We start from the raw sequence: 26342 nt of genomic DNA, 5'->3' as shown, positions 1-26342 counted from the left end.
GGCGGCCCCGCCCGTCACACCGGGCCGCGCCCCCTCGCAACGGGCCACGCCCCTCACACCGGGACACGCCCCCTCACACCGGGACACGCCCCCTCACACCGGGCCGCGCCCCCTCACACCGGGCCACGCCCCCTCACACAGGGCCGCGCCCCCTCACACCGGGACACGCCCCTCACACCGGGCCGCGCCCCCTCACACCGGGACACGCCCCCTCACACAGGGACACGCCCCCTCACACCGGGCCGCGCCCCCTCACACCGGGACACTCCCCCTCACACCGGGCCGCGCCCCCTCACACCGGGACACGCCCCCTCAGTGTTCGGCAGTGGCTCCGTCCCCGCCGCTCCGGGCCTGTTGCTCCTGGCGCGGCCGGCAGGTGGCAGCAGCGCTCCAGCCGCGCCCCCGGCCGCGGGCCCCTGCCTGGAGCGGCCGCAGCGCCCGCGGGGTGACGGCGTGAGGTGAGAGGGGTGCGGTGTGTGAGGAGAGACGTGCGGTGTGCGGCGTGAGTTGTGAGGTGAGAGGGGTGAGGTGTACGGTGTGCAGTGCCCGGTGCCCGCTGTGCAGTGCCCCGTATCCGCTCCGCTGCCCCCCACGCGGTCTCCCCGCAGGCGCCTCCGCTCCAGGGCAGGGCAGAACCCAGCGGGATCCGCTGAGCACGAAGGGCAGTGCAGCAGTTTGGGGTGCGGAGGTGCCATGGGGACCCGCGGAGCTACAGAGCCCACGTCCTCACCCCAGCTGTCCCCTGGGCCGGGCGCCAGCTCCCTTGAACACGCTGCAGGCCCTGAGCCCAGAGAGCATCTGGGCATCATGCGGGAAAAAGCAGGAAATTTGGGTCTTGAGTCGCACCGTGGCGAAGAGCTGGCAAACTGAGATTGAAATCCCTCCTATCTAAATGGAAATGATCTGTTGCCATCAGGGAAGGATGGTCCAGCCCAGCATACACAGGCCCTGCAGCTGCGCTGTTAATGGGGAACAGAGCAGAGGGGTCACTGTGTCCCCCCAGCCTTGCCATGACAGACCCCATCCCATCCCTACACCAAGCCACAGCAGACAGATGCTCCCACTCCACATCCCAAGCAACCTGTGAGTCTGTCAGGGTGCCCCAACCTTGTGACTTGATGGCCAGGCTGACAAACAGACATTTATGGCAGAAGCCAAGACAGGAATGACATGGATAATGATAGAAGGATCTTGCTCTTTATGGCCCAAAGCAGGACCAGCCCAGCAAGAACAATTATTGCTGTGTTTTGAGTGGGAGCAGCTGCTCCAGCACGAGTGACTGCGCTGTCTGTGGGGTTGCCAATGCTGAAGCCACAGAGCCTAAGGTTGTCCCAACAGCTGGACTTTCAGAGGGACCCTCAGCTGAGCAGGGAGTGCAGAGTCTGTGATACAAGGGGACTGAAAAACACCACTGTGCTTGATCTCTTGCCTTTTCTGGTATATGATGTGCCACTTCCTTTGGGACAGGCTGGAAGTCGAGTGCAAATGCCAAGCACCCTCACTGTGTGGGTGATGCAGTCTCCAGACTTGGTCCCACATGGACAACCTCCCTCAGCCTGTGGCATGTGAGAGCTCAGCTACACCTCACAGCAGAAGAAAGTGAGATGCTTTTCAGCTCAGCCCTTCTCTTGGAACAAAACAAAACAAAACCAAAAAAAAAAAAAAAAAAAAAAAAAAAAAAAAGAGAGAGAGAGAAAACCAGGAACTGCCTTCTGTACAACAAACTGGAGAAGTTTCAGCATGTACCTCCCTCCTTCCCTGTCCATCTGTTCCAGCTGGCAGCTCTCCCTGTGTGCTGTGGTCACCAGCACAGGGCTGGAGACCTTCCCAGGGCAAAGGACAGGAGACTCTGTCCCTCCCATGCTTCCTTCATAGGTCACAGCTGTGTCACACCTTCCCCACATCTCGGTGTAAGCCTGGATGGGCCTAGTCTGCAATGTGGAGTGACAACCTTCTCCTCTGGACTTCAAGGTTTTCTCTGAAGCATTCCTGGGGGCTCCGTTATCTCAGTTTCTCCCTTTTGCTCTCCCAGTCCAACAGGTCAGTAGAGGAAGTCCTTGGGAAACTCCCCTGAGGAGGCCTCAGTTACTGGAGCTGCACTCTGGGTGGCACAGGGGACTCTGGCTTAAATGACACTGAGGAGGACCCTGGGTCTTGCAGCCCACCAGACACTCTCCATTGCCTCTGGCAGGACTTTAAAGCCCAGCCACCACTCAGTCCATGGTTTCCAGAGAAGGATGAGCCACGACAGCCCGGGATGCTGATGCCAGGCTGCATCTCAGCCCTTGCAGAACATGTTTAAGAGAGGGGCTGAGCAGATGGGGGCAAAGGAGGCTCCAACAGCCTGCATGAGCAGAAGGAAAAGAGAGCTCGGAGCAGCAGAGAGCCTGCAATCCTTGGAGTGAGTTACCAGAAAGAACTGCGGGTTGCTCAGACATGGCCCTAAATGGAGGCAAAGCGATGCTGAGCCTTCCCTGGGCACCAGGACACGCTGTGCACGGCCAGGGGAGCACACCAGGGCCAGGCTGTGCCTTGCAGAGGTAACTGTGGCGGGAGAAAGACTGGTGGTTGTGCAGGTCATCAAGCTGAGTGGGACAGGAAGGACAGAATGACTGAGGTACAAGCACTGGCTGAGGACACACTGTCAGTGCATGAGATGAGGGTCAGCATGACACCAGGGAGGGAAGGAGCAAGGTCACCTCCCTATGAAAGAAGGGCCAGGCTTAAGAAAACCTGGATATGGTTCAAATCTCAAACAAATGCAGCAAATGTGCCTACCACATCCAGAAAATGGAAAAGAGGGATTCAAATGTATCTGGACTTTTCTATCTTTCTGAGGTTTTTTTGAAGGAAACCAGCTCCCAGATAGAAAAGCAAATGCAAACAGAATTTATCACAGATACATTGTTTCAGGATAAGGTAATGATTTATCTTTGATAATTAACTTTGACAAGGTGATGCAGAGCATTGTAGTAGAATGTGTCCCTGCCCATGAGAGAGGGCTGGAACAAGATGAGCTTTAAGGTGTCCTCCAACCCAAACCATTTTATGATTCTATGCTTTTATGATAATTTAGCCTGGTTACATTTAAGGAAGAAGTTTGATTTGCACCCAGTATGACGCAGTTTCCAATGCTGAAGTCATGGGTATGGATTTAACACGAGGAACCAGATAACCAAGTAAAACGCTGGGCTATGTTAAAGGGATGTCTCTGAGCAGCTTCCAGCACTGCTCCCCACTTCAGTCTTGGGATGCCCCCACTGATGTTAACAGCAAGAAGTGTAGGGCTGGTAGTGTAGAATCATCATGCCTGGGATGTTTTGGGGAGGGACACAGCCACACCACTAGCAAGGCACTAGGATGGTCTCACCTGGAAGATCATGGAATCCTAGGTTTGGGTCAGAAGGTCACCTAGTCCAACGTCCTATTGTGAGCAGGGACATCTTTACTTCCATCAGGTTGCTCCAAGCCTTGTCCAACCTGGCCTTGAACGTTTCCACACATAGGACTTCCACCACCTCTCTGAGCAACCTGCCTCAGGGTTTTACCACCCACACTGTAAAATACTTCTTGTATCTAATCTAAATCAGTGTTCCTTTTAGCTTAAACAATTTCCCCTTCTATGAGCCTGAGCATGGTGGTTTGAAGACAGGCCTGCAAAACTGTGCATGAAAAATGACAGAACTACTCAGAGGTGTAGACTCAAAATTAGGTGGAGGCATCCAAGCAGAGACATCTTAGGACAATTTCCAAACATGACACCAGGAGCAAGTAAGTGGTTTGGAAGGATGTTGGGAACCATTCTGAAGGGACTGAGTGACAGAATTCTCCAAGTCAGAAGTTGAAACTTGTCCTTTTGGGTCAAATATTTGGTCTTTAGGTAAAGATTAGAGTAGGCATTCAGCTGGGACATGTCTGTGCCACTGCACATGTGTGCTATGTATGTGCTACCCTGAACATTCCACTAGCAGCCTGAAGGGATCAGGAGCAAATTTCTCTCCTTTGCTCTAAACTTTGGCAGCTGAGCTGTTATCTGATCCTCCTGTAGATTGCTGTGGTTGGAGGCAAAACACAGCACACAGCATTCTCAGGGATACCCAAGTAACTTAAGCATCCCTGCTAGGGCTGGGATTTCAAACTAATCACTAGGCTTGGGCTTCAAGGAACTTCTCCAGGCCAGAGGGGCAGGAAGGGGGCATGGATAACACAGTGAGGGTTTAACTCAGTCCCACAAGGATCAGTTGCTGGTTCTCTCCAACCTCTGAAGTACTAAGGAGCCTTGATGACCTGTGCTGGGATGGGTGATGCAAGGCTTGGCACTAGCCAAAGGGTTTAATTAGGGACAGAATTCAGTGAACACCCCACCTCCCCAGGTGGTCAGACTCCAATTCTGCCCTGTATCAGCCTTTTGTCCTTCTTGGTTGCCTCCATCCTGCAAAACTACATGTTTTCATAGAGTCATAGAATGGTGTTGGAAAGGACCTTAAAGCTCATCTTGTTCCAATCCCCTGCCATGGGCAGAGACACTTTCCACTCTCCCAGGCTGCTGCAAGTCCCATCCATCCTGGCCTGGAACACTTCAAAGGATGGGGCAGCCACAGCTTCTCTGGGCAACCTGTGCCAGAGCCTCACCACCCTCTCAGCCAAGAATTTCTTATCTCATCTAAACCTGGCCTCTCTCAGTTTGAAACCATTCCCCCCTGTCCTGTCACTCCAGGCCCTCGTCTAAAGTACCTCTCCAGCTCTCTTGGAGACCCTGAGGGCACTGGTAAGGGCTTTAAGGTCTCCCTGGAGTCTTGTCCTCTCCAGGCTTAACAGCCTGAACTCCTCCAGCCTGTCTTCATGGGAGACAGCCCTGTGAGCATCATTTTGGTCAGCGGAGTCCTGTGCAGGGGTAACACAGCCCCAAGCTGACCCACAGCCAGGCAGAGTGACACGAGGCCAGGGCTGCACCAGCTCAGCCCTGACACGGTGCACAAGCTGTTCCCAGCAGTGCTAATCCAATTACAAAACAAACTTCCTTCCCCCATTATCAGGGCTGCAGTACGCTAAACCAGCCCTGTGATTATGGAGGGCTTTGTGAGGGACTAGCAGTGAATGACAGAGCTGTTCCACGCACTGGGAGGAGGGATACAGAACACAGGCAGCTGGGAGGACATGGGGCATTGCTGGGACAAGTGGATTAGGAATTATTACAAACAAAGGTCTTTGGTCTAACTTTATACTCTCAAAAGGGTTAACCTTAAAGCCACATAAGGCTGTTCACAGCCTTTTCCCTCCTGGGGATTAGCATCCTCATGAATAGGGATCCCTGTCACCTCTCAAGCCCCATTGGATGCCTGCCCTCACCCACCCCATTCCCAAACAATGCTCACTTCAGTCACTTCAGGATGGCAAAGGCAGCACTAAAACATCCTTTCAAGAGAAATTCAGTTCAAATTTTCTGGGGAGATGCTGTTCACCTCCCACCACCGAGGATGCTGAAACTGGAGTCATATATTTTTTGTGCTCAGAACAAAGGAAGGGGTTATCTCATCTCCCTTTATGTGGCATTGGTGAGACCACACCTGGATACTGTTTCCAAGTACATTAAGAGAGGAAGAGAGTGAGAGCGTCCTATTGAGGATGGTCAGGGGTAGAACAAGGGAATTTCACTTATTCAGCCTGGAGAGGAAAGGGCTCAGCAGAGATGTAATTCCCACAGCAATGACCAAGAGCCATTTTGCTGAAGCACTTGGATACACACAGACAGCCCAGCTGCAGGACAGTCCTGCTGGTCCATGACTGGCTCTGGGCAGCTGGTGCAATGCACACAGGTTTCCTTCCTCTCATCCCATCTGTGCTCAGCAGAGATGCTCCTGAGATGGAGTCAGGCTGCAGGATTTCACCATAAGCCTGCACAGCCAGCACTGCCTTCCAAGCAGTTTGCTCCCTGCCACAGCTCCTCAGGAAAACAGCCCCACACTATGTGGGGAACTGCATGGATACCAGAAGCCTCTTTTTCCCCACACACAGCTTCCAAGAAGGCAAAGGATCATGACAAGCTCTTCACTGGAGCAATCAGGGCACAGCGGGGCTGCTAAGTGGCACTTGAAATCTAAGTGCAGAAAGGGCTCCCAGCGGCATCACTGCAGATTTCTGCATCTCCAGCCCTTCCTGCAGGCTCTGGGAGAAAAGCCCTCCCACTGGAGTCATCTCCATCCCCGCTGGACAAAATGCCTCCCTGGGACGGAGAGAGCAGCCAGAGCTGCCAGCAGCCAAGTGGGCTGTAAGGAGACACCGGCCAGCTCAATCTGCTGCCTTTTAAGGAGCAGCAGAGGCTGAGGCATCCTGGACCAACCCACCACACTTCTGCAGCTCCCAGACACGGGGTGCACTCACAGACCACACTGGCCATGCCCCATGGCCCCCCACAGCAGCTCAAAACTGTGCAGGGCAGCCCGGACAGCCATCTCTCAGCTAAGATGGAGTCTGAAAAACCCCAAAGCCCCGGATGGCAGAGCAGGGTTCCTGCAGTGGCTGCAGCACTCACCCACACAAAACCCCCACAGTCCCATCAATCACCTCAGTGTCCCCCAGCAACCAGCAGGGACAGCTTCTTCCTGGCAGCAGGCAGAAGGGAGGATGATGCTTTTTCACAAAGCCTTCACCAGGTCACTGCTAACTCATCCCAGCAATGCCCAAGGGCTTTACTCCACTAATAGAAAAGATTTTGCTGGTCCAGTAGTGAATTTGCTGCTGCCATCCCCATCCAGCGAGCAGAAGGGAAAGGGAATGTGCTACTGGGGAGTAACAGCAGGATGGAGCTTAGGCTGAAGCATGGATAGAGGAAATATATGTGCATGGGTATAGGAGCAACACCAGGAACAAAGTTAAAAGGCAAGGTATGTATGAAACAGTACAGAGCAATACAGAGAGGTTTAGCCAAAAAAAAGAGGAGCAAGCTGGCCCAAAGACAAGGTGTCAGAAAGACAACAGTAGTGGAGCCAGTAATTTCTCAGAGGAGATCAGGAGCTCTGTGAAATTCAGGGACTTTTCCTAAGATTTATGAGAGGTGAAGGAAAACAAGAATGCAAAAGATCCCAAAGAGCACCCGCTTCTACAGGGAGTAACAGGCAAGTCCAAAATCAGCTCATCACTGCCCACAAATGGTCTCAAAGTCATGGCAAGGACACGACCACCAGCATCCTTTGTCCCTTGTGTCTCAGAGGAGTGCACTGGCTGGACAGGCATGTCATTCTCAGTGTATCCAATGGTGCAGGAAAAATCAATTCCCTTAAAGCTTTTGTATAACAAAACTTCCCTTTCCACTGTTTTGCTACACTGATCCCCCACTCATGGTGGGTTGTGGGCACACAGTCCAGTCCCATGAAGCAGGAGACAACCATGCACCGCTTTATTAGGCAGTGGTGCTGCACACATGGCCAAGGCCGGTCACTGTTTACGTTTGGCAAAGGATGGCAGTGAGTACTGAGCACCAGTGCAGTAAGGGCAGCCTGCCCACCCCTGCCAGCCTCCTTACCTGCGGGCACAACCGTTTTGTCTCTCATGGGCAGAGCTAGGCACCCTCATGGAGGTACCTCAAGTCTGCTACCAGACGATTTATCCCCGTACTCACACACACTGCCCCCCTCCCTGGACTCTCCAAGGTCCCAGCTCCAGTCTCCAGTCCTGGCATCCCAAACTCTGCAAGGAGGCAGGTGTGGAGGTGTGGACAGCTGGCGAGCCCCTCTCAGCTCCTAGCACAGGAGGTCCTTCCAGTGCCATGCCAGCACAAAACCAGTGCACGGGAGCCCCTGGGAGAGCAGGACGAGGGGCCCGGCTGCAGCAATCCCCGACAGCACCGGCTGTGCCCAGCGAGCAGCTGATGGGCTGACGGTCTGGAGCCCATCCTTGGCACAGCGGCGCTCAGCCCTGTGGATGGGCCAGTTTTGGGTGCAGCCAGCCTTGAGCCTGGCTCGTGGGGGTGATTACTATAGGGTACGGATAGCCACCGGGTACAGCAAGGACATGTGCTCAGCCCCCTTGATGGGCAGCTTGCGGCTGGCGTAGTGATGGATGATCTCTGGCACGCTGTCGAAGGGCGGGCTGTGCTGACCCAGCACGTACTTGTTCTCCTGTGTCCGTGACAGTTTCATGTGCATGAAGCCCTGGCTGCTCCTGCAAGGACAGATGAAGGCAGGGTTAGGGGGTTAGTTGGCTCCAGCCTCCCCTCATCTCCTGACCCCCTGACACAAGCAGCCTGCTCCTGCAGCTGAGGGGGACACTGCTGGCTCCTGTCTGCAGCCATGGCTCTGCTTGCACCATCCTGCTCCTGGCCAACTTCAAGAAAATCTACAGATCCAAGGAGGGACAATGATGCTGCACAGTGTCCCCTTGGGGAGCATGGCCATGCAGTGGGGTGTGTAGGGCCCATTCCAGGTGTGTGTGGTAGGGAAAGCATCACCTGAGCAAGAGCAGCAGGGCCACTTGCTGTAGGGTCACGGAGGGGTAGTGGCTTTTGCTCCTTGCATGTGACAGTCCCTTTTGTAACTGCTCTGGTTCTCACAGGATCCCCTCAGCTCCCAGATCTCCAGCCTCACCGTGGCAAACCAGATTTTTCTCCTTTGGCCCACAGCCAAAGGATTTTCTCCTTCCCCCTCTCCCCATGCCACCACTGCAGGCTCCATAAAACCCGCTCAGCACAGCAAGAACATTTCCCAGCACAGCACGGGCACCAAGCCACACCAAGCTGTGCAGGCAGATCTTGCCACAAACGCTGATTCCAAGTGAAGGACTAATGGCCCTGTTGCTATTAATTTGCGTCTCCGAGGAGAGCCGCAGCCTGTCTGCAGCGTCTGGATTGCACATTATGGCAAAATATTGATGACTTAAAAGCAGACAGGACCTCATCAGTGATGCTGAGCTGCTTCTAGTGCTGCACAGCCTGGCCCCATCCCCCCGGCTGGAGACGGGCCATAATGGACAGCCCAGCTGCATTAGCAGAATGGGTTTGCAATCCATTTAGAGACAGGAGCAAGGAGCCAGCTGTCCTGAGAGACAGCCACAGCCCTCCAACATGGGCTGAGGAAAAGCAATAGCTTGGCTGTGTCTTGTGTCCCAGTTGGGAGGGAACCAGAGCGCTGCCACACGGAACCATGGAGGGCTGATACTGGTTGAGTTTAGCCCAAATTACTCCACAGGTCTTTGTCACAAGCTCAGGGATGTCACAAGATCACACCCCTAGCAAGATGACTGAGGGAACAGGCTGCTAACACCAGCAGCCAGGACAAGGGCAGGTGGGTGCTGCTCCTGCTGAGCACCTCTTCAGGCACAAGGAAGGACACAAAGCTTTGCAGTGTGGCCTCAGCTACTCTCATGGAGGCATAAGCCAGGAGGGACTCACTCTCTAAATACTTAAGGCAATGACATGACCCTATCCATGACAGGCAGCGTGGGGCTGCCTAGCCTGGACCAGTGAGGACTGTCACAGCAGGGTTAAATCCCTCCAGCTACCTGACCTGCTCCTGGCTGATCTCTCTTGTGCATATTTTCCTTTAAAGCAACACCAAAATACTTTAGGTCAGCATTGGAATGCTTTTCAGACCATCTCCTTGGCTCTGCCTCCTTCCTCAAGGAAAAAAAAAAAAAAAAAGTTAAAAAAGATAATAGAGCTGCAGACAGCCAGCTTACAGCTATATCGAAAGCATCCCAGGGGATTTTCCTTGAACAGGCTCTACAGAGAAAGGCAGTGAGTAAAAATCCCACTCCTGGGACTGTGAGTTCTCCACAAATTCTGCAAGAACAGGCAATCCCTAAGCAACTCCTTGATGGGCTGGAGAAGGTGGGATACTGCTGCACACCATGGCCTAGCCACACATGCCATCTGCGTGGAGGATTTTGCCATAAGACTAAGGATGATGGCAAGAAGTAAGGGAAAAGTACTAAGAAACAGGTGACTGGCTTGTGGAGAGGTGATGGAAAGCCACCTTTGGTGATGGAATGCCACCTCCCAGGCTTTCCAACACAGATGCTGGCTAATGCCACTCACAAGGCAATGGTGAGACCTCTTGCAGCTTCAAATGCAGCTCACCAACCAGGAGAAGCTCCAAAATGGCTCACAAGCCAGGGCAAGGAAAAAACCCAGAAAATTAAAACATCAGTAAAAATTCGGACAAAAAAAAGGGAAAGAAGGGAGCTATTCCAGAAGGGTTAACTGGCTGATCTGAAAGCTCTAATTGGCTGATCAGTGGAGCTCCTGCCCTGGTTTGGTGCTGAAGGCAACAAAAAGAGTGAAAAAAATGTGGAGAGAGCAATCTAATTCATAATTGTGCCACTGGGAAATAAACAGAGAGGCTGAAACCCCTTGGGAGCAATGCAGGTAGAGACCACTGGGGAAACTCAAAGTATCCTGAGAAAAGCGTAGGGTTGGAGGGGCTGTTGTTGGGCAGAGATAGCTGAAGTGCTCAATGAATACTTATTTCCCATCTGTCAGGAACAGAGCTAATATAGCTGTCCAGCCGAAGAGCAAGAAGGTATTTGCTCATTCATCATCATCTTCAGACAGTAACAGCTTTGATTTTGTGGATTCGTGCTGTTCCAAGAGCCCAGCAAAGAGCTGGATGAGGAGCTATGGGCAGTTCCCCCTGTCAAGGACACATGCAGAGATGCTTCATGCAATTTTGGCATCCAAGGAATCTAGAAAACTTGGGGAGAATATAAAGATTCCCCAAAAACTGTAAGTAGAAACCAAGCTGTGCTGTGGGGATGAGGTTTCCCTACTGGCAAACCAGAGCAGGGTAAAGCCCTCTCTACAGCTGAGCAATGGATCTGTGTGCTGGGGAGGGAAGGACAGGTACCCACATTTCCATCCACAGTGTGTTTTTACAGACTTTCTGTTCCCATAAAACTAAGCTACAAAAAAAGGGGGAGAAAAAAAAGAACTGGAAGCTGTAACCAGACACATTTGACTGAGAATAGAGGCACATCATTTGATCCATCTGAGGGATTATTAGCACTGCAAGGAAGGGCAGTGGGCCTCCAGATCTTCCTGAGAAATGTTTTTGCCAGACACCAAACCAGAAACCCGTGCCACACCACAGAAAAGTGTGGACTTCATACTGCAGCCATTTCTGCCCACTCGTGGTCATCTCATAGTTAGCCAATTAGCATGGGCACAATTCACCTGAGGCACCCACCTAGGAGTCACCTCTGCTGTGGGTCCACAACCCCCCAGCCCCGGCAGGCTCACTCACTTCAGGGAGAGGGAGAAGTCGTTCTTGCTGGTCTCGCTGTTGCGCACCAGGTAACTGGCCTCCTTGCACAGCCTCAGAAGCGTCTCCGCGTCCGTCCGGCTGATGGCCCCGTGGTACCAGCTGCAGGGAGAGGATCTGCTGTGCTGGGCACAGAGCACACACCGTGGCAAGGGCTCTGCCCTGGGGCAGCAGCAATGCCAGCACCTCCCCAGGGACACCAGCTACACTCAGGGAGAGGGAAGGGGGTGGCACCACTGGGGTAGGGAGACAAGGGCCATGGACAACAGGGTGAAATGTGGAGCCAAGGGAGAAAGGAAGAAGCAAGTCTGCCCCATGGCTCCTCATGGTGTGGCCACAGGGATCCCTGGTGCAGGTGGAAGGGTCAGGCACCAGACAGGCAGGACTCACCACTGGCTCTCCAGGGGCAGGGCAGGGTCAATCCTTTCCCCGACAAAGGGGCCGGGCTCAGCTGTCAGTGTCTTTGTGCTCTTGAGGTTGCTGGAGCCATGCCTGAGGACAGCCCTGGCCTTCTCCTCCCTGCAGGGCGAGGTGCGGCTGTACCCCAGCCCCTCCGAGGGACCTGCAAGACAGACACATCAGATGCTGGGATTCTAACTTCCTCTGGCAGGAAGAGCCAGAGCCACTTGCATCACACTGGGTCACCTCACACTGCCCCATCCCCCTGGTCTAAGCAAGGGCAGGGCAGCTCTTGGGCTGCTGCTCACTGCAGTGCCCAGGCTGGAGCCAGTAGCTGAGCCCATGGAAGACATTTCCAGAGAGGTTTCAAAAGCTCAGGAGGTTTTGCTAATGCAAAAATAGATTCAATGGCTGTGGTACAGGGTTAAGTGAGATGCAGCAAGAAAAGGTTCCCCAATCTCGGAGGAAGAGATGACAGAGCTAAAGGAAGCTGTCAGTTTGGAACCAATGGACATATTCTGCTGACATAAATAAACAAGGGATGAAAAAACAATTCCCCGAGGTGGGAAGGGGATATTTTGACTGCAGGTACCTCCCTGACACTGCCACCTGCCTGTCACCAGCCCAGCCACAGCCATGAGTGTGGGGGATTGACCGAGCCGGGCACCAGGGACCTGGCCTCCCACTACCTGTTATTTCCACGCAGGATGATTTCAGCATTAACAATATTGGTTCTCCTTCCTCCCAAGAGTTCATTATTTCTCCCTATACCACCAACCCCCTTGCACAAATTACTTATTGATCGGGCAGAGCTGCCACAGCGTGGGGCTGCCACTGTGGCAGCACAGTCACCCTGGAGGTGGCCGAGCCCAGAAATGCCCTAGGACTTCTCAAATGCCCCAGACAAGACAACTTCCCATGCTTCCTGGCTGCTGGAGGCAAAAAATAGCCAGAGGGATGTTTTCCTCTCTAGCAGGGCATCCTATAAAGCAGCTGTTTGAGTGACACCTTGTCCAGGCCCTATGCAGGTGAGCAGGACTCCAGCCCCCCCAGCACTGCAAGGAGAGGAAGGCAGCCAAAAGCAAACCCAGCCAAAATCCTCTGCAGCTTAGCATGGTATAAAACCCCCTGAGCACAGCTCAAGGAGGAGCTGCCTGGCATTATGGCTTGACAAGCCCTGCTTCTGCAGCACTCCGACTTTTCACCAACCATGCTCGCCCTTGTACATCACACACAGGCCTCAATTTCAGCTCATCACCTTAAAAAATTGGGGCAATCGTTAAAAAGCCAGACAATCAAACAGCCCAAGTGTTTGCTGCTGGCACAAAGTCATTGCGTTACAGGCTCAAAATAAATGCATTGCACCTGTCAGAGGGAGACAGAGGCAGGTGCATGATTAAACAGGATATTAAAAACAAGCCCTTAGGAGGAAGAAGACATCCTTCAAGACATTCAAGTCACCCTCAGGCATGGGAAATAGAAAATGAGGCAAAATTCTGGCAAGATAAACTTAATACAACAAAGCAAGGCAAGTTGGAGAAAAAAAAAAAGAGATTCCGTGTTGCTAAAACCAGGAAAAATGACAAAGTGATGTGTTCATCAGGAGCAGGATGCATGTCAGAGCAACTGTGGGGATAATAAATCATAGGGGAAAAGAAGAGGCTGCATAACAAAGAGATTAATTTTTCTTGACACCTGCATTCATTGCAGGAAGAGGATCAGAAAGTTCCCACCTGCCAAGACCTTTCTTTTTGAGGACTGATGTCAGCCTGCAGCATCCCTACGGATTTGGGAAATACCCAACAAAGCCCTGACAGAGCAACCACTTTGCTCTCGAGTCCCCCCACCATCAGCACCAAAATAAGGCATCACCTGCAGCCTGTGCTCAAGCCCACCCAGGAGGCAGCAAAGGCCATGCTGGCTTTTATCTTATGAAGCTCTGCAGGGATCTAGGTAGCTGCAGATAAGGAAATCAGACATCTGCAGCTGGCACTGCAGTGAGTGCCCACCCAGACAGCGTTAGTGACACACAGGCAGGCACAGCACGCCACTACACAGGAAAAGGCAAAGCATCCTAGCTCCCCACTGGTAACAATCCAGTCATGGCTTTCCACAAATTCCCCCCACCTAATGCCCTTGGCAAAATCCTAATTTACCACAGCATAAGAGCAAGGTCTTTGAAATATTAATAAAGGGTTAAAAGGGAAGCAGCAATATTTGGCTTTCATAAGTGAGACTGCCATCAGCATCCAAAGGGGATTTACCCAGGGGCTCTGTGCTCAGCGCACACAAAAAAGGTTTCACAGCAAGGCAAACCTGAGATGACAAAGTGTACCTGGGAGATTTGGCTGCTCAGGATAGCAAAAGCAAGAATGCAGAATCCACAGGGACCTCCTGACACTAAGCAGCAAGGTAATAAAACAGCAGAGGAAACGGAGCAGTGCTAAATAATGAAGAGGGAAAAAAACAGCCCCAGCTTCAGCACTGGGATCTGAATTAGCTGCTAACACACCTGTAAGGGACTTGGGCATTACAAGTCAGTCAATGAAAGAAAACATCAGCTAAATACTCAGTGCAGTTGTTGAGAAGACCTTACAAGCAGCCATCAAATGTTGGGAATTTAGAAGCAAAGAGGAGAGAACAAAAGGGACAGTAACGACTCTGCCATGCCATGGAATAATCCCCCAGAGCAGCTCTGCCGCTGAGAGCAAAGAGACACCAAAGAGCTAGTGCCTCTTTGCAGCAGAAGGTACAGCAGGACAAACACCTGGTGTCCAGCACCTGACTGAAGGGGCCAGGAGGAGCTGGGGGAGGGCAGAGGAGGAGAGTCATGTCTGGCACTGGCCAGGACAAGCCCCAAGGCATCACAGCGGTCCAGAGTCACAGCAAGCATTGGCTGCAGCCCCCCCGGACACGCCGCTGTCACGCAAGACCCACCATTGGCGTCGTCGTAGCTGTGCTGGCCGTGCTGCGGAGGGATGGGGGCACCAGCCTCCCCATCCGGGGGGCTTTCACTGCTGTCCAGCTGTCCCACCGGCGGGGGCCATGGCAGGTCTTTAATGACCTTGATTTCAACTGGACGAGGAGGTGGGGAGGGTGTGGGAAAGAGAAAGAAAGAGAGAGAAAGAAAGGATTTAGAAAAAACCATCAGCAAAACCAGAGGCCCACAGAGAAGGAGAGTAGTTGTATGGGGAAAGACATGAGGACTACATTTCTGGGAGCCCTGCATCAGCTTGGCCATCTCATCCCCTCCCACAGTACCAAGCAGAGACAGGCCTGAGGTGGGGCACATTCCCAATGGAGAGACCCTGCTCCTCCCGTCAGTTTTTCCAGCCAACCCTCTCTGGGGTTTGGGGGAGCCTGCAATCACCCCGTTCCACATACTTGTCTGTCTGGGGGTCTTGGCCAAGCATCCCATTGCCGTCTGTCCTGCTTGTGCATCTGTCTTGCCCTAGGAACCTCCCAGAGACCCACAGGGTCCACATTTCCCTGCCAGGCATCAGTGGGTTGCAGCCTTGCACCAGTAGCAGCTGCCCATCAGCAGAGGTCCTATAGACCCTCCCAAAGGGGGAATGGGCCAGCAGAGACATTATGGCATCACTGGAGAGAAAAAACACTGCATGAGAGACAGCAGGATCTGCTCTGGCTTCAGAAAAAAACAGGCAGCAGTCCCAGAGTGGCCCAGAGAACAACAACCTGACTCCCTTGGGACTCGGAGCAGGCCTGAAGCACCCTGGGCAGCACCCACATGCATCTACATGTGAGCCAGACCTGTGAACACACCACCTCCACCTGGGGATATCAAGCAAGGCGGCTCATCCAAAGCCCAGACACCTCAGCACAAACCCAGCCCAGCAGAGCACGGTGTTCCATGGTGGAGCCCAAACACCGAATCCTCGGCACGGGGTGCTGTGGGACCTGGTAGCCCCAAGCACAAGTAGGCACTATGACACTGAGCCCAGCACACGTTTCCAGCTCACAGTGCCCGAACCCAAAAAGTGAACCACTCCCCAACCCCAAATTTCAACATCTCTCTCTGCCATCATCTCCACACAGTGCCACCAGCCTGAGCACCCTCAGCACCAGCTGCAGCACAGACACACAAAGCTGCAATTAAAATGCATCCTAGATAAGAGCATAGCAATTAGCCAGCACCGGCAAGGAGCCAGCACTAATGCACAGCATGGATTTCCTCATTACCAAACACAAACACAATCGATCCCACAGCATGGATAAATAGGTCAGGGGGGCTGGACGAAGGCTCCTTGGGTATCCTCCTGCCCTGAGGAAGGAGGGATCTGCTTGAGCCCAGGGCTGGACCTACCCCTGCAGTGCAAGGTTGAGGGTGTTAATTTGCACTAGAGGCTGTGATCAGTCAGAGCATGGAGGAGCCAATGGGAGACAGGTGCTGGACAGGTTACCAAGGCAGCTCTATCCATCACTCCGTCCAGCCTGGCTCCCTGCTCAGAGAAACAGCTTCTGCAAGAGCACAAGCACTCCCTGAGCTATGAAAATGCAGAGACCAACATTATTGAGCCCCAGAAGATCAAGGAACCCCAAACATCGAGCTTCACAAAGAGTGTTGTTTGCTTTATGGCTGCTCCCATCACTCACCTGCAAAGGCTTTGGAGATCCGCTCCTTCTTCCATTCCCAGGGCTGGTCATACTCCTCTGGTGGCCGCTCATCATCCTCGGGCAGCCGGGACTCCCTGGGCCTGGGGCAAGCTGAGCAGTCACTGTCCATGTCCAGCACAGGCTCGTAGGGAGTGTCATAGAGGTGCAGCGGCCGGGCGGGAGCCTCCCGTAAGCCCTTCTGGCGGATCTCTACCCAGAGAAGAGGGAAAAGACCATGACCCTTCTGCCCAACACAGCCATGGTTCCCCAAACAGTGCTAGATGACAGGGATCAATGTCACCCGTAGTAAAATGGGGTAGGGAGCATCAACAGAGGAGGAGACAGCAAGCAGCTGCCAGGAGTAGGAGAGCTGCTCAGCAACACCAAGATCCCCACAGTCCACACCCCCACTCCTGGGCAGCCTGGCAAAATGGGGTCCATGGGGTCCAGAGTACCTTGAGCCTGACTTCCGGCAAGCAGTGAGGCTGGGTTTCTCCCCTGGACACCCAGAATAGTTGGTTTAATGAAACGCCCTTCCCTCAAGCAAAACAAAGTCTCTCCCATCGGCACAAGTAGCCTCTTCATTGCTTGCTGGTTTTTCCAAGAAATATAATGGACTACTTCAAAAAGCCACATGAGCTTTCCAGAAACCACTTACTCCAGGAAAACCACAGAGCTGCAAAGCAGAGCCAGAGCCAGCATGGTGACCCTGAGCACTGCCTTCAGGAGGAGCACATGCTCCCAGCTCACCAGCTTTCCAGCCCTAGACAGGCCCACTGGGAGCCCTGCTGCTGCAGCAGACACAGCATGTTCTGGCCCAGTCCTAACTGAATTAAATAGCTCCCACATCCATCTTAGTTTTAAGCCAGATACATGGAATATCAGGTCTCTCCTGACTCAACCTGGCAACTGGGGTCCTGGGGGACAGCACTGCAGGGAGAGATGTGCCTGCAGTGCTCAGACAGCCTTTGCATGCTCTTGCAAACCCAGCACACAAGGATAAAACTGAGAAAATTTGCCTGAAAAATGGCTGTCCCCCACCAGAACCATCACCCAACCCATGTCTGCCTTATGTGGGGGAGCTGATGCTGTCACAGGCTGCAAGGAACAGAGTACACCAAACGCAGGGACCAAAGGTGTAAAGAGTGGTCTTTGTGTGAAGCCTTCCACCTTACCAGCCATCATCTTCTGGGCTTCATATGGCTCCATATATCCATCATTCTCCATCACCTTCTCCAGCCCTGCCTGGCTACCTGCCACCTGTGCCGCATCAAAGGGATCTGCATAGTCCTCCAGAACAGCCAGCTGGAAGAGGGGAAGAATAGGAAAAGGGTTAAGGCACTCTCTGCCTTTATTGGGAGGTGGAAGGCAGAGCTCACCATGAGCTCCTCCAGCAGTAGCCAGAGTGACCACTGAGAACCCAAACCCACACCATGGCAGCCCTGCAGAGCCCTGCAGACAGCTGACAGCTTTCCAGAGTGACCACTGAGAACCCAAACCCACACCATGGCAGCCCTGCAGAGCCCTGCAGGCAGCTGACAGCTTTCCAGGTACCGGCACTTGGCTATGGAAATGCTCCAGCCTTTGTCCTGAAAGCTGAGGTGGAGCCAAGCAGAGCAGAAGGCAGCTCTGCCCCTCCCTCACCATCAAGCCCCAACTGCTAGCACCCACATAAATGCCCTGGCCCGGTCCCCACTCAGCACAGGGCTGCCAGCAGTGCTCTACCCCTCCATGGCACACAGATGCTCTCCTGCACATAGCCACATTTCCTTTCCCAAGGCAGACAAGGGGTACAGATCCCAAAACTGGGGTGTCAGCTGGCACTGGCACAACTAGGAACTCACTGGTTATTTTCCAGGGCTCCTGTGCACTCATTCAAAGAGCTTTTCCAACAAAAGGGCTAAGAATAGCCTATGGCTTCCTCTCCACTCCTTCCCAGGCCTCCAGAGCATCCCCAGACACATCCTAAGTTAAGTAAGACAAGATAGAACCTTCCTCCAGGAAGCAGAACCAAGAGCTTCTCCAGTGCCCATGTCACAGGTTCAGCACTAAATTCCTGAGATTTGTGCTTATTAGTGAAAAGGAGAGGATCCTACAGTAGAATATGAGGCATGTCCCAGAGCTCAGTCCCCTCCAGCACTGGAGCCACATGACTGCTCTAGCATGTCAGCAGCTTTCCAGTCAGAGCACCCCATCACACGGCCCTGCAGTCCCCAAGAAGCCTGGAGCTGTACATCCCACCTCCAGCCCCAAAGCCTGCTCCCAGAGCAGGGCCAGGCAATATTTCCAGCAGCAATCAACTGTACCCAAGCACCTTAGCAGGGTCTGCTCACCTACCAGGACACAAACCCCCCAGCTTGGGGGGATTTGCTACCACAAAACAGACTGTGCATATGTCCCATAGCAAGGACCACATGTCCCAGGCATGGCGTGGCAGCTGCTTAATCCTACCTGGTCCCAGGTTCCATCTTCACCACTATGCTGCCCTGCTCCTGGCCAGCCACAGAGACCACGGCTGCTCTTACATTCCTCTGCAGCTCCAATAATCAGCTTAAAACAAAAGATTTCTCCCTCCTTCCTGCGCAAAATGCCCAACAATAGCCTGTGACAGAAAAGCCAGCAGGAAAAGGGAAGCGGAACTGGAACTGTAAACATCTCCATGGGATCCCAAGACTTGGCACCCCTGTGAGCTACATGAGGCACACGGCTCTCCATGCCTGGCTCACCACCTCCTCCCTAAATGTCCCAGCTCCATGGGCAGCTGATGCATGGGGAACTGGGTCAGCTCTCCAAGCCTGGTGCCTCTGTGCCAGGGCACCAGCAAGTTGCTGATCAGCCCCAGAGCACATCCCAGCTGCCCCACAGGAGCAGAACAGGGTTCAGACATAGGAGCTGCAGAGGCTCTCACCCCTCGGCAAGGCAGCAGAGGATAGACGGTGTCAGAGCAGTGGCTCCAGCCCAGGCAGGGGGCAGTGAGCCAGGACAGGGCTCAGGAGCAGCCAGCCCAGCTTTGCAGGGGGAGACAGGCAACCTGCTCTCACCGAGGGGTGGCACGGCATCACTCAGGCCCCCTCAGGCACTGGGGACTCAAGGAGCAGTGCTGAGCCCAGCGGTCTGCAGGCCTTTGCTCACCACTACCAGGGCAAAATTGCCCATGGGAAACACAAGTCACTGGTGGCTTTTACAGCTGCTTGGTCAACCAGGACTTGCTTCCCACTGCTGCCTGAGAGAGCTTAGTGAAGCTGCTCCAAACAGCCAGGACAACCCATGGGCTCTCCCATGCCTCAAAAGCTGCAGAGGCTCTTGCTGCATCGCAACACCTGCAGAGCCCTGTGACATCAACAGCATCTCCACACATGTGCTCAAGACAATGGAGGCATGGGCATGCCAGCAGCATCCTTTACACACACAAATGCACCAGCTCAACAGCCAGGGTGGGTGAATGGGCTACACCATGTCCAATGCTAACTCTTACCAGAGCTCTCATGGCTCCAAGCATACTGGGGGGCTGTGAAATGCAGTTTGCTGACTCTCCTCGGGTTAGCTGTCTGTTCCTCAGGCCCCACGCCCAAGCTGATCACATTCAAACCTACCATGAACCACATTTCCTAGACAGGCACAGACCTATCTTGCTACTAGTGCCAGTCCTGGACCCTCCCTCTGTGCCATACATACACAGCAGCTTCAGACAGGGCTGAGAGGCTAACCTGCATGCAGTGGTCACTGTCATAGAATCATTAAGACTGGAAAAGAACTCCAATATCATCAAACCCAACCTTATTTCCAAATGTATTTCCTCATGTTTAGGTCTGGCTTCCCAGGAAAAAAACCACAAGCTCCAGCAGACTCACAGAGTGGCCCCCACACAGATGCTTCCAGGTCAAAAAAGCAGAGGATGGTGGAGAATCCTAACAAGTCTCTGTCAACACCCCTAAAATTGGGTATTTTACCTGCAGAAGTTTGCAGAGGCACTCAGAAGAGATTAGATGGACTTTGCTGGCAGAGGTTTTGCCAGAGGATGTGCCAGGATGGGTTCAGTTTGGACCCAGAGCAAATGGCTCTGGTTAGAGGCAAGCTCCTTGGGTTTGGGGAGAATTTGCCACACTGGTTTGCTTCTCCACTGCCTCAAGGATGCCACTTCATAGGAGCAAGGTCTCTCAAATGTAGGGTGATGAGAACATAAATCCGTTTGTTTTTTTAAATGGTTAGATACTACAGCAGATAGCCACAGAAAAGGTGGGAAGGCAATTACTCCCACACTTCCCAGAAATGGTGGGAAGGAGCATCACAGCCTCGGGATGCACAAGTGGGCCCATGAACCACGAGAATGGTGCCTCAAGTCCCAAGACTGAGGGTCTGGATGATCCAGCCAGTAGCAGGAATGGGGCAAACAGCAGGGATCACACAATTACCGGGCACATCCTAATGCCCTTGCACATGGGGCCGTATTATGGTTGCCCAGGAAACTGAATCTCTGACATTTCTTAATCTGAGTACTGGACTTTATGAGCCATGCAGGGCTCTCAGCAGCAGCCACAGGGCAAACGGCTGCTCCCAAGAGTGGGAGAGGGTCACAGCCACTGGCAAGGCAGCTCCCAGGGGTGCCCTAAGCCCCCCCACTTTGGTTCAATTTCCATGCTCTGCTCATGTTCCATGTTGATGAGGGAGCTGATCACTGCCTGCCGATCCCACTGCACAGCTGTGGAGGCATCACCTGCTTATACATAGCACAAGCTTTGCTAGATTTGAAATAATTTGGGTGCAAAGCAAAAGCCTGACCTGCAAAGCCACCATCCCAGGGCAGCTCTTGCTTCAGGGAGCAGCCAAGCACCACTTGTACCTGGACACATATCCTGCTTGAGCACGAATGTTTGTTACGTGTTTATCTGCCACAGCAATGCACACTCAGATCCCTGCTGCAGCACTCAGGCTGGTCTTGCTATATTATACATGCCAACAATAAGGGAAAAAAGAAAATCAAAACAAAATTAATGCAAGGAACCAAATCATCACTGGGTTCTCGCAGTCAAACAGCTTTTATGCTGCCCACCAGTGAAGGTGACAGATCACAGCTCTTCAAGGCATTTCAAACACCAAAATCCCAGGGCAGAGTTGGGGTTCTTTGTCCCATCTTGCCCAGAAACATTCCACCTGCCACCACCTTCTGCCACAACAAGATGTTCTACCATACACAGCAGTTTGGAGAGGATTCCTGGGGAGATCCTCCACTTTAAAAATGAGTTTCCCACCCTGGAGGTAAAGCACATTTGGGATCTCCTCAGAAGATTGGTAAATTGAGCAAACTCCATCAGGTGCAAAATTCCTTCAGTTTTACATATCTGGCAGCTCAGCTTTTGGCAGACACTGAAGCCAAACCCAAAAGCAAGCACAGCACTGACCTTCCAAGAAGGGTCTGGTGCACGGCCCACAGGGGACAGCTTGGCCGGGCAGGGAGCCGAGGGCTGCAGCCGTGGCACAGGAGGAGGGCACGCGGGACCATCAGCACAGCATTGGCATGGCGTAGGATGACTCAGTTGGAGGAGGCTCTTGCAGGAAAGACACACACCCAGGAGCTTCCTGACCGGCTGTTCCCACACCCTGCGGCACCGACCCTGCGCTCCCAGCAAGGACAGCAGCGACTGCTGCCGGTGGGCACAGGACAGAGATGTCCTCAGGCAGACCCCCAAGCCCACCCTCAAGCATGCCCTGGGTGCAGGCAGTTAGCAGGTCCCTCAGTGCATCTCTCCCCACTGCATCCCAGTGGTGTTGCTTCTTGTATCTAATCCAAACACAGCACAGAAGACATCTCCAGAGTATCCATCTGGCTCAGGTGAACCACACAGGGCCAGTCCATTGACCACTGCTGTGGGGAAAGGCCTGGCAGACCAAGCAGACTGAGGAGGATGTGTGCTGTCCACACCATTTCCAGCAGAGTTTGGAAAGCAGCACAAGCCACTGCAGAGCTCGCTCTAATGCATCCCCACAGGATGCTGCAGATCCCACAGAAGGCACAAAGATGTGATGGCTCGTGCTACAGCAGCAAAGCATCGTGCAGCCCAGGCAGGAAGGATTCCTGTACCAAGATGTTCCTGCCCTTTCCATTCCCCAGAACAAGCACGACAGCTACAGCAGGCACAGGGTGCCCAGGGAACACAGTCAGCCCCCAGCCAAAACAAACCACACGGTCTCAGCCAAACCACACAATCAGGAACCAGTGACTGCTCTTTTCACATGGCTCCATCCTAATAGTCCCCACTTGGAAGGGCTGCATATTTTACTAGAGTGACTCTCCCCATCGGTCTTTAACAAAAACCCTCTCTGCTCCAGCAGCTTTATCTGTACACAGGATTGTACTTCTCCTTTAATCTCCAGCATCACTACAACCCAAGGGGTCTGCAGTCTCAGTCCCTGCAGCAGGTAGGGAACAGTGCCCACAGCCTCTTCCTAAGTCTGTGAGTACTGAGCCCCCTGCACAACCATCATCTCAGCAGAGGCTCCAGCCCAGCTCCAGTATCCCTGCCCTGTTCCAGGACAGCTTGACACCACCAAGAGCAAGGGTCACATGCAGAAGTAAATCCCCATCCTCCTGTACTACCTTCAGGAAGAGCCACCATGATGTTGGAGCAGTTGGGGAACCCTCCCACTGCTCAGCCCAGCAGAGAGCTGCAAAGGGCTTTTCAGCCCAATACAGTTGCTCTACATGGTGGACACTCCCTGGTTCCTCTAGGAAAACTGTATTAATGGACAGCTGCAAGCACTATCAAGTATTTCCACTTTTAGTCTGGTTTTGCCCAGGCTCTGGAGCTCTGTGTCCATCACATACCAGAGCCTTAAACAATTAGAAGTCTCCCTACAGTGGCATGCAGGAGACAATCAGTAATCTAATCACTGCCTATCTTGGAAAAATGAAGGGTCTTCATTTGAGCAGTTTGAGTTTTCCCAAATATATCCCAGCTTCTGACTTGCCTCCAAATTTCTCAGGTTCTCCCCAGCCTCTGGATCCTCAAACAGCCTGACTGTACCTGTCAGCAGTCCCTGCTTCCCACAGGTCTGCCTCAGCCCTTTGCACATCACAGCCTGGGTCCACATGCTCCTGCTCTGATCCTGCAACACATGTTCCAGAGGAAAAACCATCCAGACTGCCTCAGCAAACCACAGTACTACGGTGGCACCTCTGGTCCCTACTGCTAGTGCCACCCTCCTCATCCCCTCTGCTGCCTGCAGCAGCCAGTTTACCCAGCTCAAAAGGGGAGCTCTGCTGGGCCACTCGAGAAATCTCCCAAAAGCAATTAGTCAGTACAGGCAACTTCCCAAGATCCACCAGCAACAAGTTTTTCTATCAGCTTAAAACATTCTCTAGCAGATTTTTCCCGGTGCTCATTTCATTGTGCTGTCCGGCAGCGCCAGGACCACGGATGGCATCACTGACTGTATCCGCGATTCCCTCCGCCAGCCAGATCTGCAATCCCGTCGAGTTCGCCTGACAAGCCCCGTCTTGCAGGCGGCAGCGCTAGCGGGCACTAATTACCCCTTCCTGCCTTCATTTGCGCAGTCCCCGCATCAGCCTCTCCTCCAAGAGGGAGGCCCGGCACCAACGGCCGCAGCCCCGCTGGGCTTATCCTCCACCAGGTCCCTGTGCCGCTCAGAGCCCGTCTCCCCATGGGGAGCTTCTGCCCAGCTCCTACCTCTCACCGGGGATGTTTCTCGCCTCCCTGCCAGCACCAGCAGCTCCAGGCTCTGCTCTCAACCCTGGAGAAGCCGGCGGCGGGGGGGGGGGCGGGCGGCAGACAAAGAGGCGCTGAGACTCCCTGACAAAGCAGCACGGCATCTCTGGGGGTCCGGCCGCCGCCGCTGGCACGGGCAGCCCGGGCAAGCGGGCACAGGGAGATCCGCCAGGCACGGAGCGCTGGGAGGCCCAGGGTCACCGGCCCCAGCGTCGGAGGGCACCGCAGGCAGTCCTGCGCTCCTCTGCGAGCGCGGTTCCCGCTGGGGATCATACCTGCCTCCCGCGGGAGCGGAGGAGAAGCCGGGGCCGCCCCGCTCCCGCTGACGCGTGCCCGGCATGTCGGCGCTGCCCGGAGCCTGGCCGTGCCCCGCCTCGGTGCTCGAGGATCCCAACCCCGCTCCTCATTGCGGATGCCAGCAGCCTGGCGGGACCACCGAGGCCACCTCCGTGACCGAGGCGCTCAGGCTCCACCTGCCCCTATGGTCCTGGTCCTGCTGCCCACGGCAGGGGCCGAGGCTGCGGCGCGGTCACTCGGGACATCGCAAGTGGCGGGATCCCGCGGGGAGAGCACCGGGGCCCCGTGTCCGGTCACTCACCTCCTGCGGCGGCTCCTCGGGCGGCTCGGGACCGGCCGGGGGCGAGCTGGGGGGGGCCGGCACCGGCGGCGGCGGCGAGGGGCTGGCGGGCACCTTTTCCACCGCCTCCACCTTGATGAGCCGGTGCTTGGGCGAGACGTAGCGGGGCCCGTCGGGGGCGGCGGCGGGCGGCGGGCCGCTGTAGGGGTCCTCGAAGTCGCGCTCCTTCTGCAGCCGGTAGGCCGCCACGATGTCGGGCTGGGCGGCGGCCAGCGGCTCGGCCGCGCCCCCGGGCGGCAGGGGCGGCTGAGGCGGCGGCCCGGCGCGGTAGTCGGGCTTGGGCGGCGCGGGCGGCGCGGGCCGGGCGCTGCGGAAGCCCAGGTGTTCGCGGAGCCAGCGGGCCATGGTGCCCACGCACTGCGGGGCCCCGCCGGCCCCCGCCCCGCCGCTGCAGCCGCCGCGCTCCGAGCCGGCCGCTCCGCTCAGCAGCATCGGCGCCGGCGGACTGAACGCGGCGGCGGAGCTCGGGGGGGCGCGGGGGAGGCGGCCAGTGCCACCTGCCGGAGCGCCGGCTGCGGGGCCTGCCCGCCCCGCCCGCACCGCGGCCCCGCGCCCGCTCCCCCCGGCGCGGCCCGGCGCGGCCCTGAGCGCGGCCCGGCCTCCCCGGCCCGCCTCCCCCGGGGCCCGCCCCGCTCCCGCCGCCTTCCGCCGCGCCCGGCCCGCCTCGGCGCTCCGGGCCGGCCCCCGCGCTCCGGCTGCCGCGGGCTGGCGGCTCGTTCCCATCCACCCCGGAGCGTCCTTCGCACCAGGGGAAAGGCCACCGAGGAGACAGCGAGCGGTAAAGGGTCCCTCACGGGACCACAGAACGTCCTGAGCTGGAAGGAGCCCACGAGCCCATCCAAACTCCTCGGTGCGGACCCGCTGCTGGGAGGTGTTTGGTGGGAGCAGCCCCGTGCGGGACCCCCGCAGCTGTTCGCTCCAAGGAGACACAGAAACACAAGGCTGGCGCTGTGGACCGCCACAAGAAACGCTGCGGGAAGGGGTGAGCAGGGACAAGGCAGGGAAGTGCTTGGGAAGAACGCTGAGTTCAAGCTGGATGTGCAGAGACATGGAGTGAGCGTGCAGGGCCGATCCCCAGCACAGGGGCTCGAGGACATCCCCTGGGATGCAGCGGGAATGTGGCACTGGGAGCAGTCTCTTGGGGCATGGCAGCAGAGCCCGAGACCATGGAAGCAACAAAAAACACATTCTGACTGCTTCCCCCTGGACACACAGCAGGCAGCCTTCTCTGCTCACCCATCACCGAGACCATCTCCCCATGCTCTCCTGATGCCCCAGCTGTCTCCAGACCTATGCCCCTCAATCCTTCACATCCCTTTCTCTATGCACACCATCACCCAAACCTGCCTCCAGGCTCACAGGCTGAATCCCCTGAAGGCCATGAAGAAAGAAAACGGCCAGATGCTCCAAGAGCAGGACTCCCACAGAGGTCCCACTGCAAGCTGTGAAGCATGCAGAGGCATCAGCGAGCAGGGACAGACACCACAGTGTGTCCCTGCCTGTCCTCACACCAGGAACCATAGTCCTGCACAGTGTGGGGACAGATGCTGGGATCTTGCTGTCAGGGTGCCTAGCTGGGGAGAGAAGTTTCTCATGGTGACCTCCTTCCTACCAGCCCTGTGCAGGAGGGAGAGTGAGGATGGGGCTGCCAAGGAACTGAGCTTCCTGTGCTAGCCTGGCACGGTACAAGCCCAGCATGTGCTCAGGGAGCCCACT

The 26342-nt window shown here is 55.0% G+C and overlaps 1 protein-coding gene across 2 annotated transcripts; it reads right to left on the bottom strand.

The window, feature by feature from the left end:
• Positions 1-7374: 7374 nt before the first annotated feature.
• LOC110483907 (SH2 domain-containing adapter protein F) lies at positions 7375-25081 on the bottom strand. Of its 2 annotated transcripts, XM_021554146.4 has the most exons (7): positions 24588-25076; positions 17441-17570; positions 16266-16475; positions 14589-14726; positions 11643-11814; positions 11235-11354; positions 7375-8160 (listed from the first exon to the last, which is right to left on the bottom strand). In XM_021554146.4, the coding sequence occupies exons 1-7, from the start codon at positions 25056-25058 to the stop codon at positions 7974-7976; spliced, it is 1428 nt and encodes a 475-aa protein (XP_021409821.3). In that variant the 5' UTR covers positions 25059-25076; the 3' UTR covers positions 7375-7973. The 2 variants fall into 2 exon arrangements, with proteins under 2 accessions (XP_021409821.3, XP_085444766.1); XM_085588640.1 differs by lacking the exon at positions 14589-14726 and having other exon boundaries at positions 24588-25081.
• Between the last annotated feature and the right edge of the window lie 1261 nt (positions 25082-26342).

This window comes from Lonchura striata, chromosome 10 (genome assembly GCF_050655825.1).
Source record: "Lonchura striata isolate lonStrDom1 chromosome 10, ASM5065582v1, whole genome shotgun sequence".
In the NCBI taxonomy this organism is placed as follows: domain Eukaryota; kingdom Metazoa; phylum Chordata; class Aves; order Passeriformes; family Estrildidae; genus Lonchura; species Lonchura striata.
This window is presented reverse-complemented; position numbering and strand designations above follow the sequence as displayed.

Bases quoted from the DNA above. Each gene is read 5' to 3' on its own strand.
- LOC110483907 (XM_021554146.4), bottom strand. From the start codon at position 25,058: ATGCTGCTGAGCGGAGCGGCCGGCTCGGAGCGCGGCGGCTGCAGCGGC. The intron at 14,727-16,265 runs GTGAGTGATGGG...CTCCTCGTCCAG, and splicing joins GATCTCCAAAGCCTTTGCAG to TTGAAATCAAGGTCATTAAA. The intron at 8,161-11,234 runs GTGAGTGAGCCT...CTGTCCTTGCAG, and splicing joins GACTTCTCCCTCTCCCTGAA to GAGCAGCCAGGGCTTCATGC.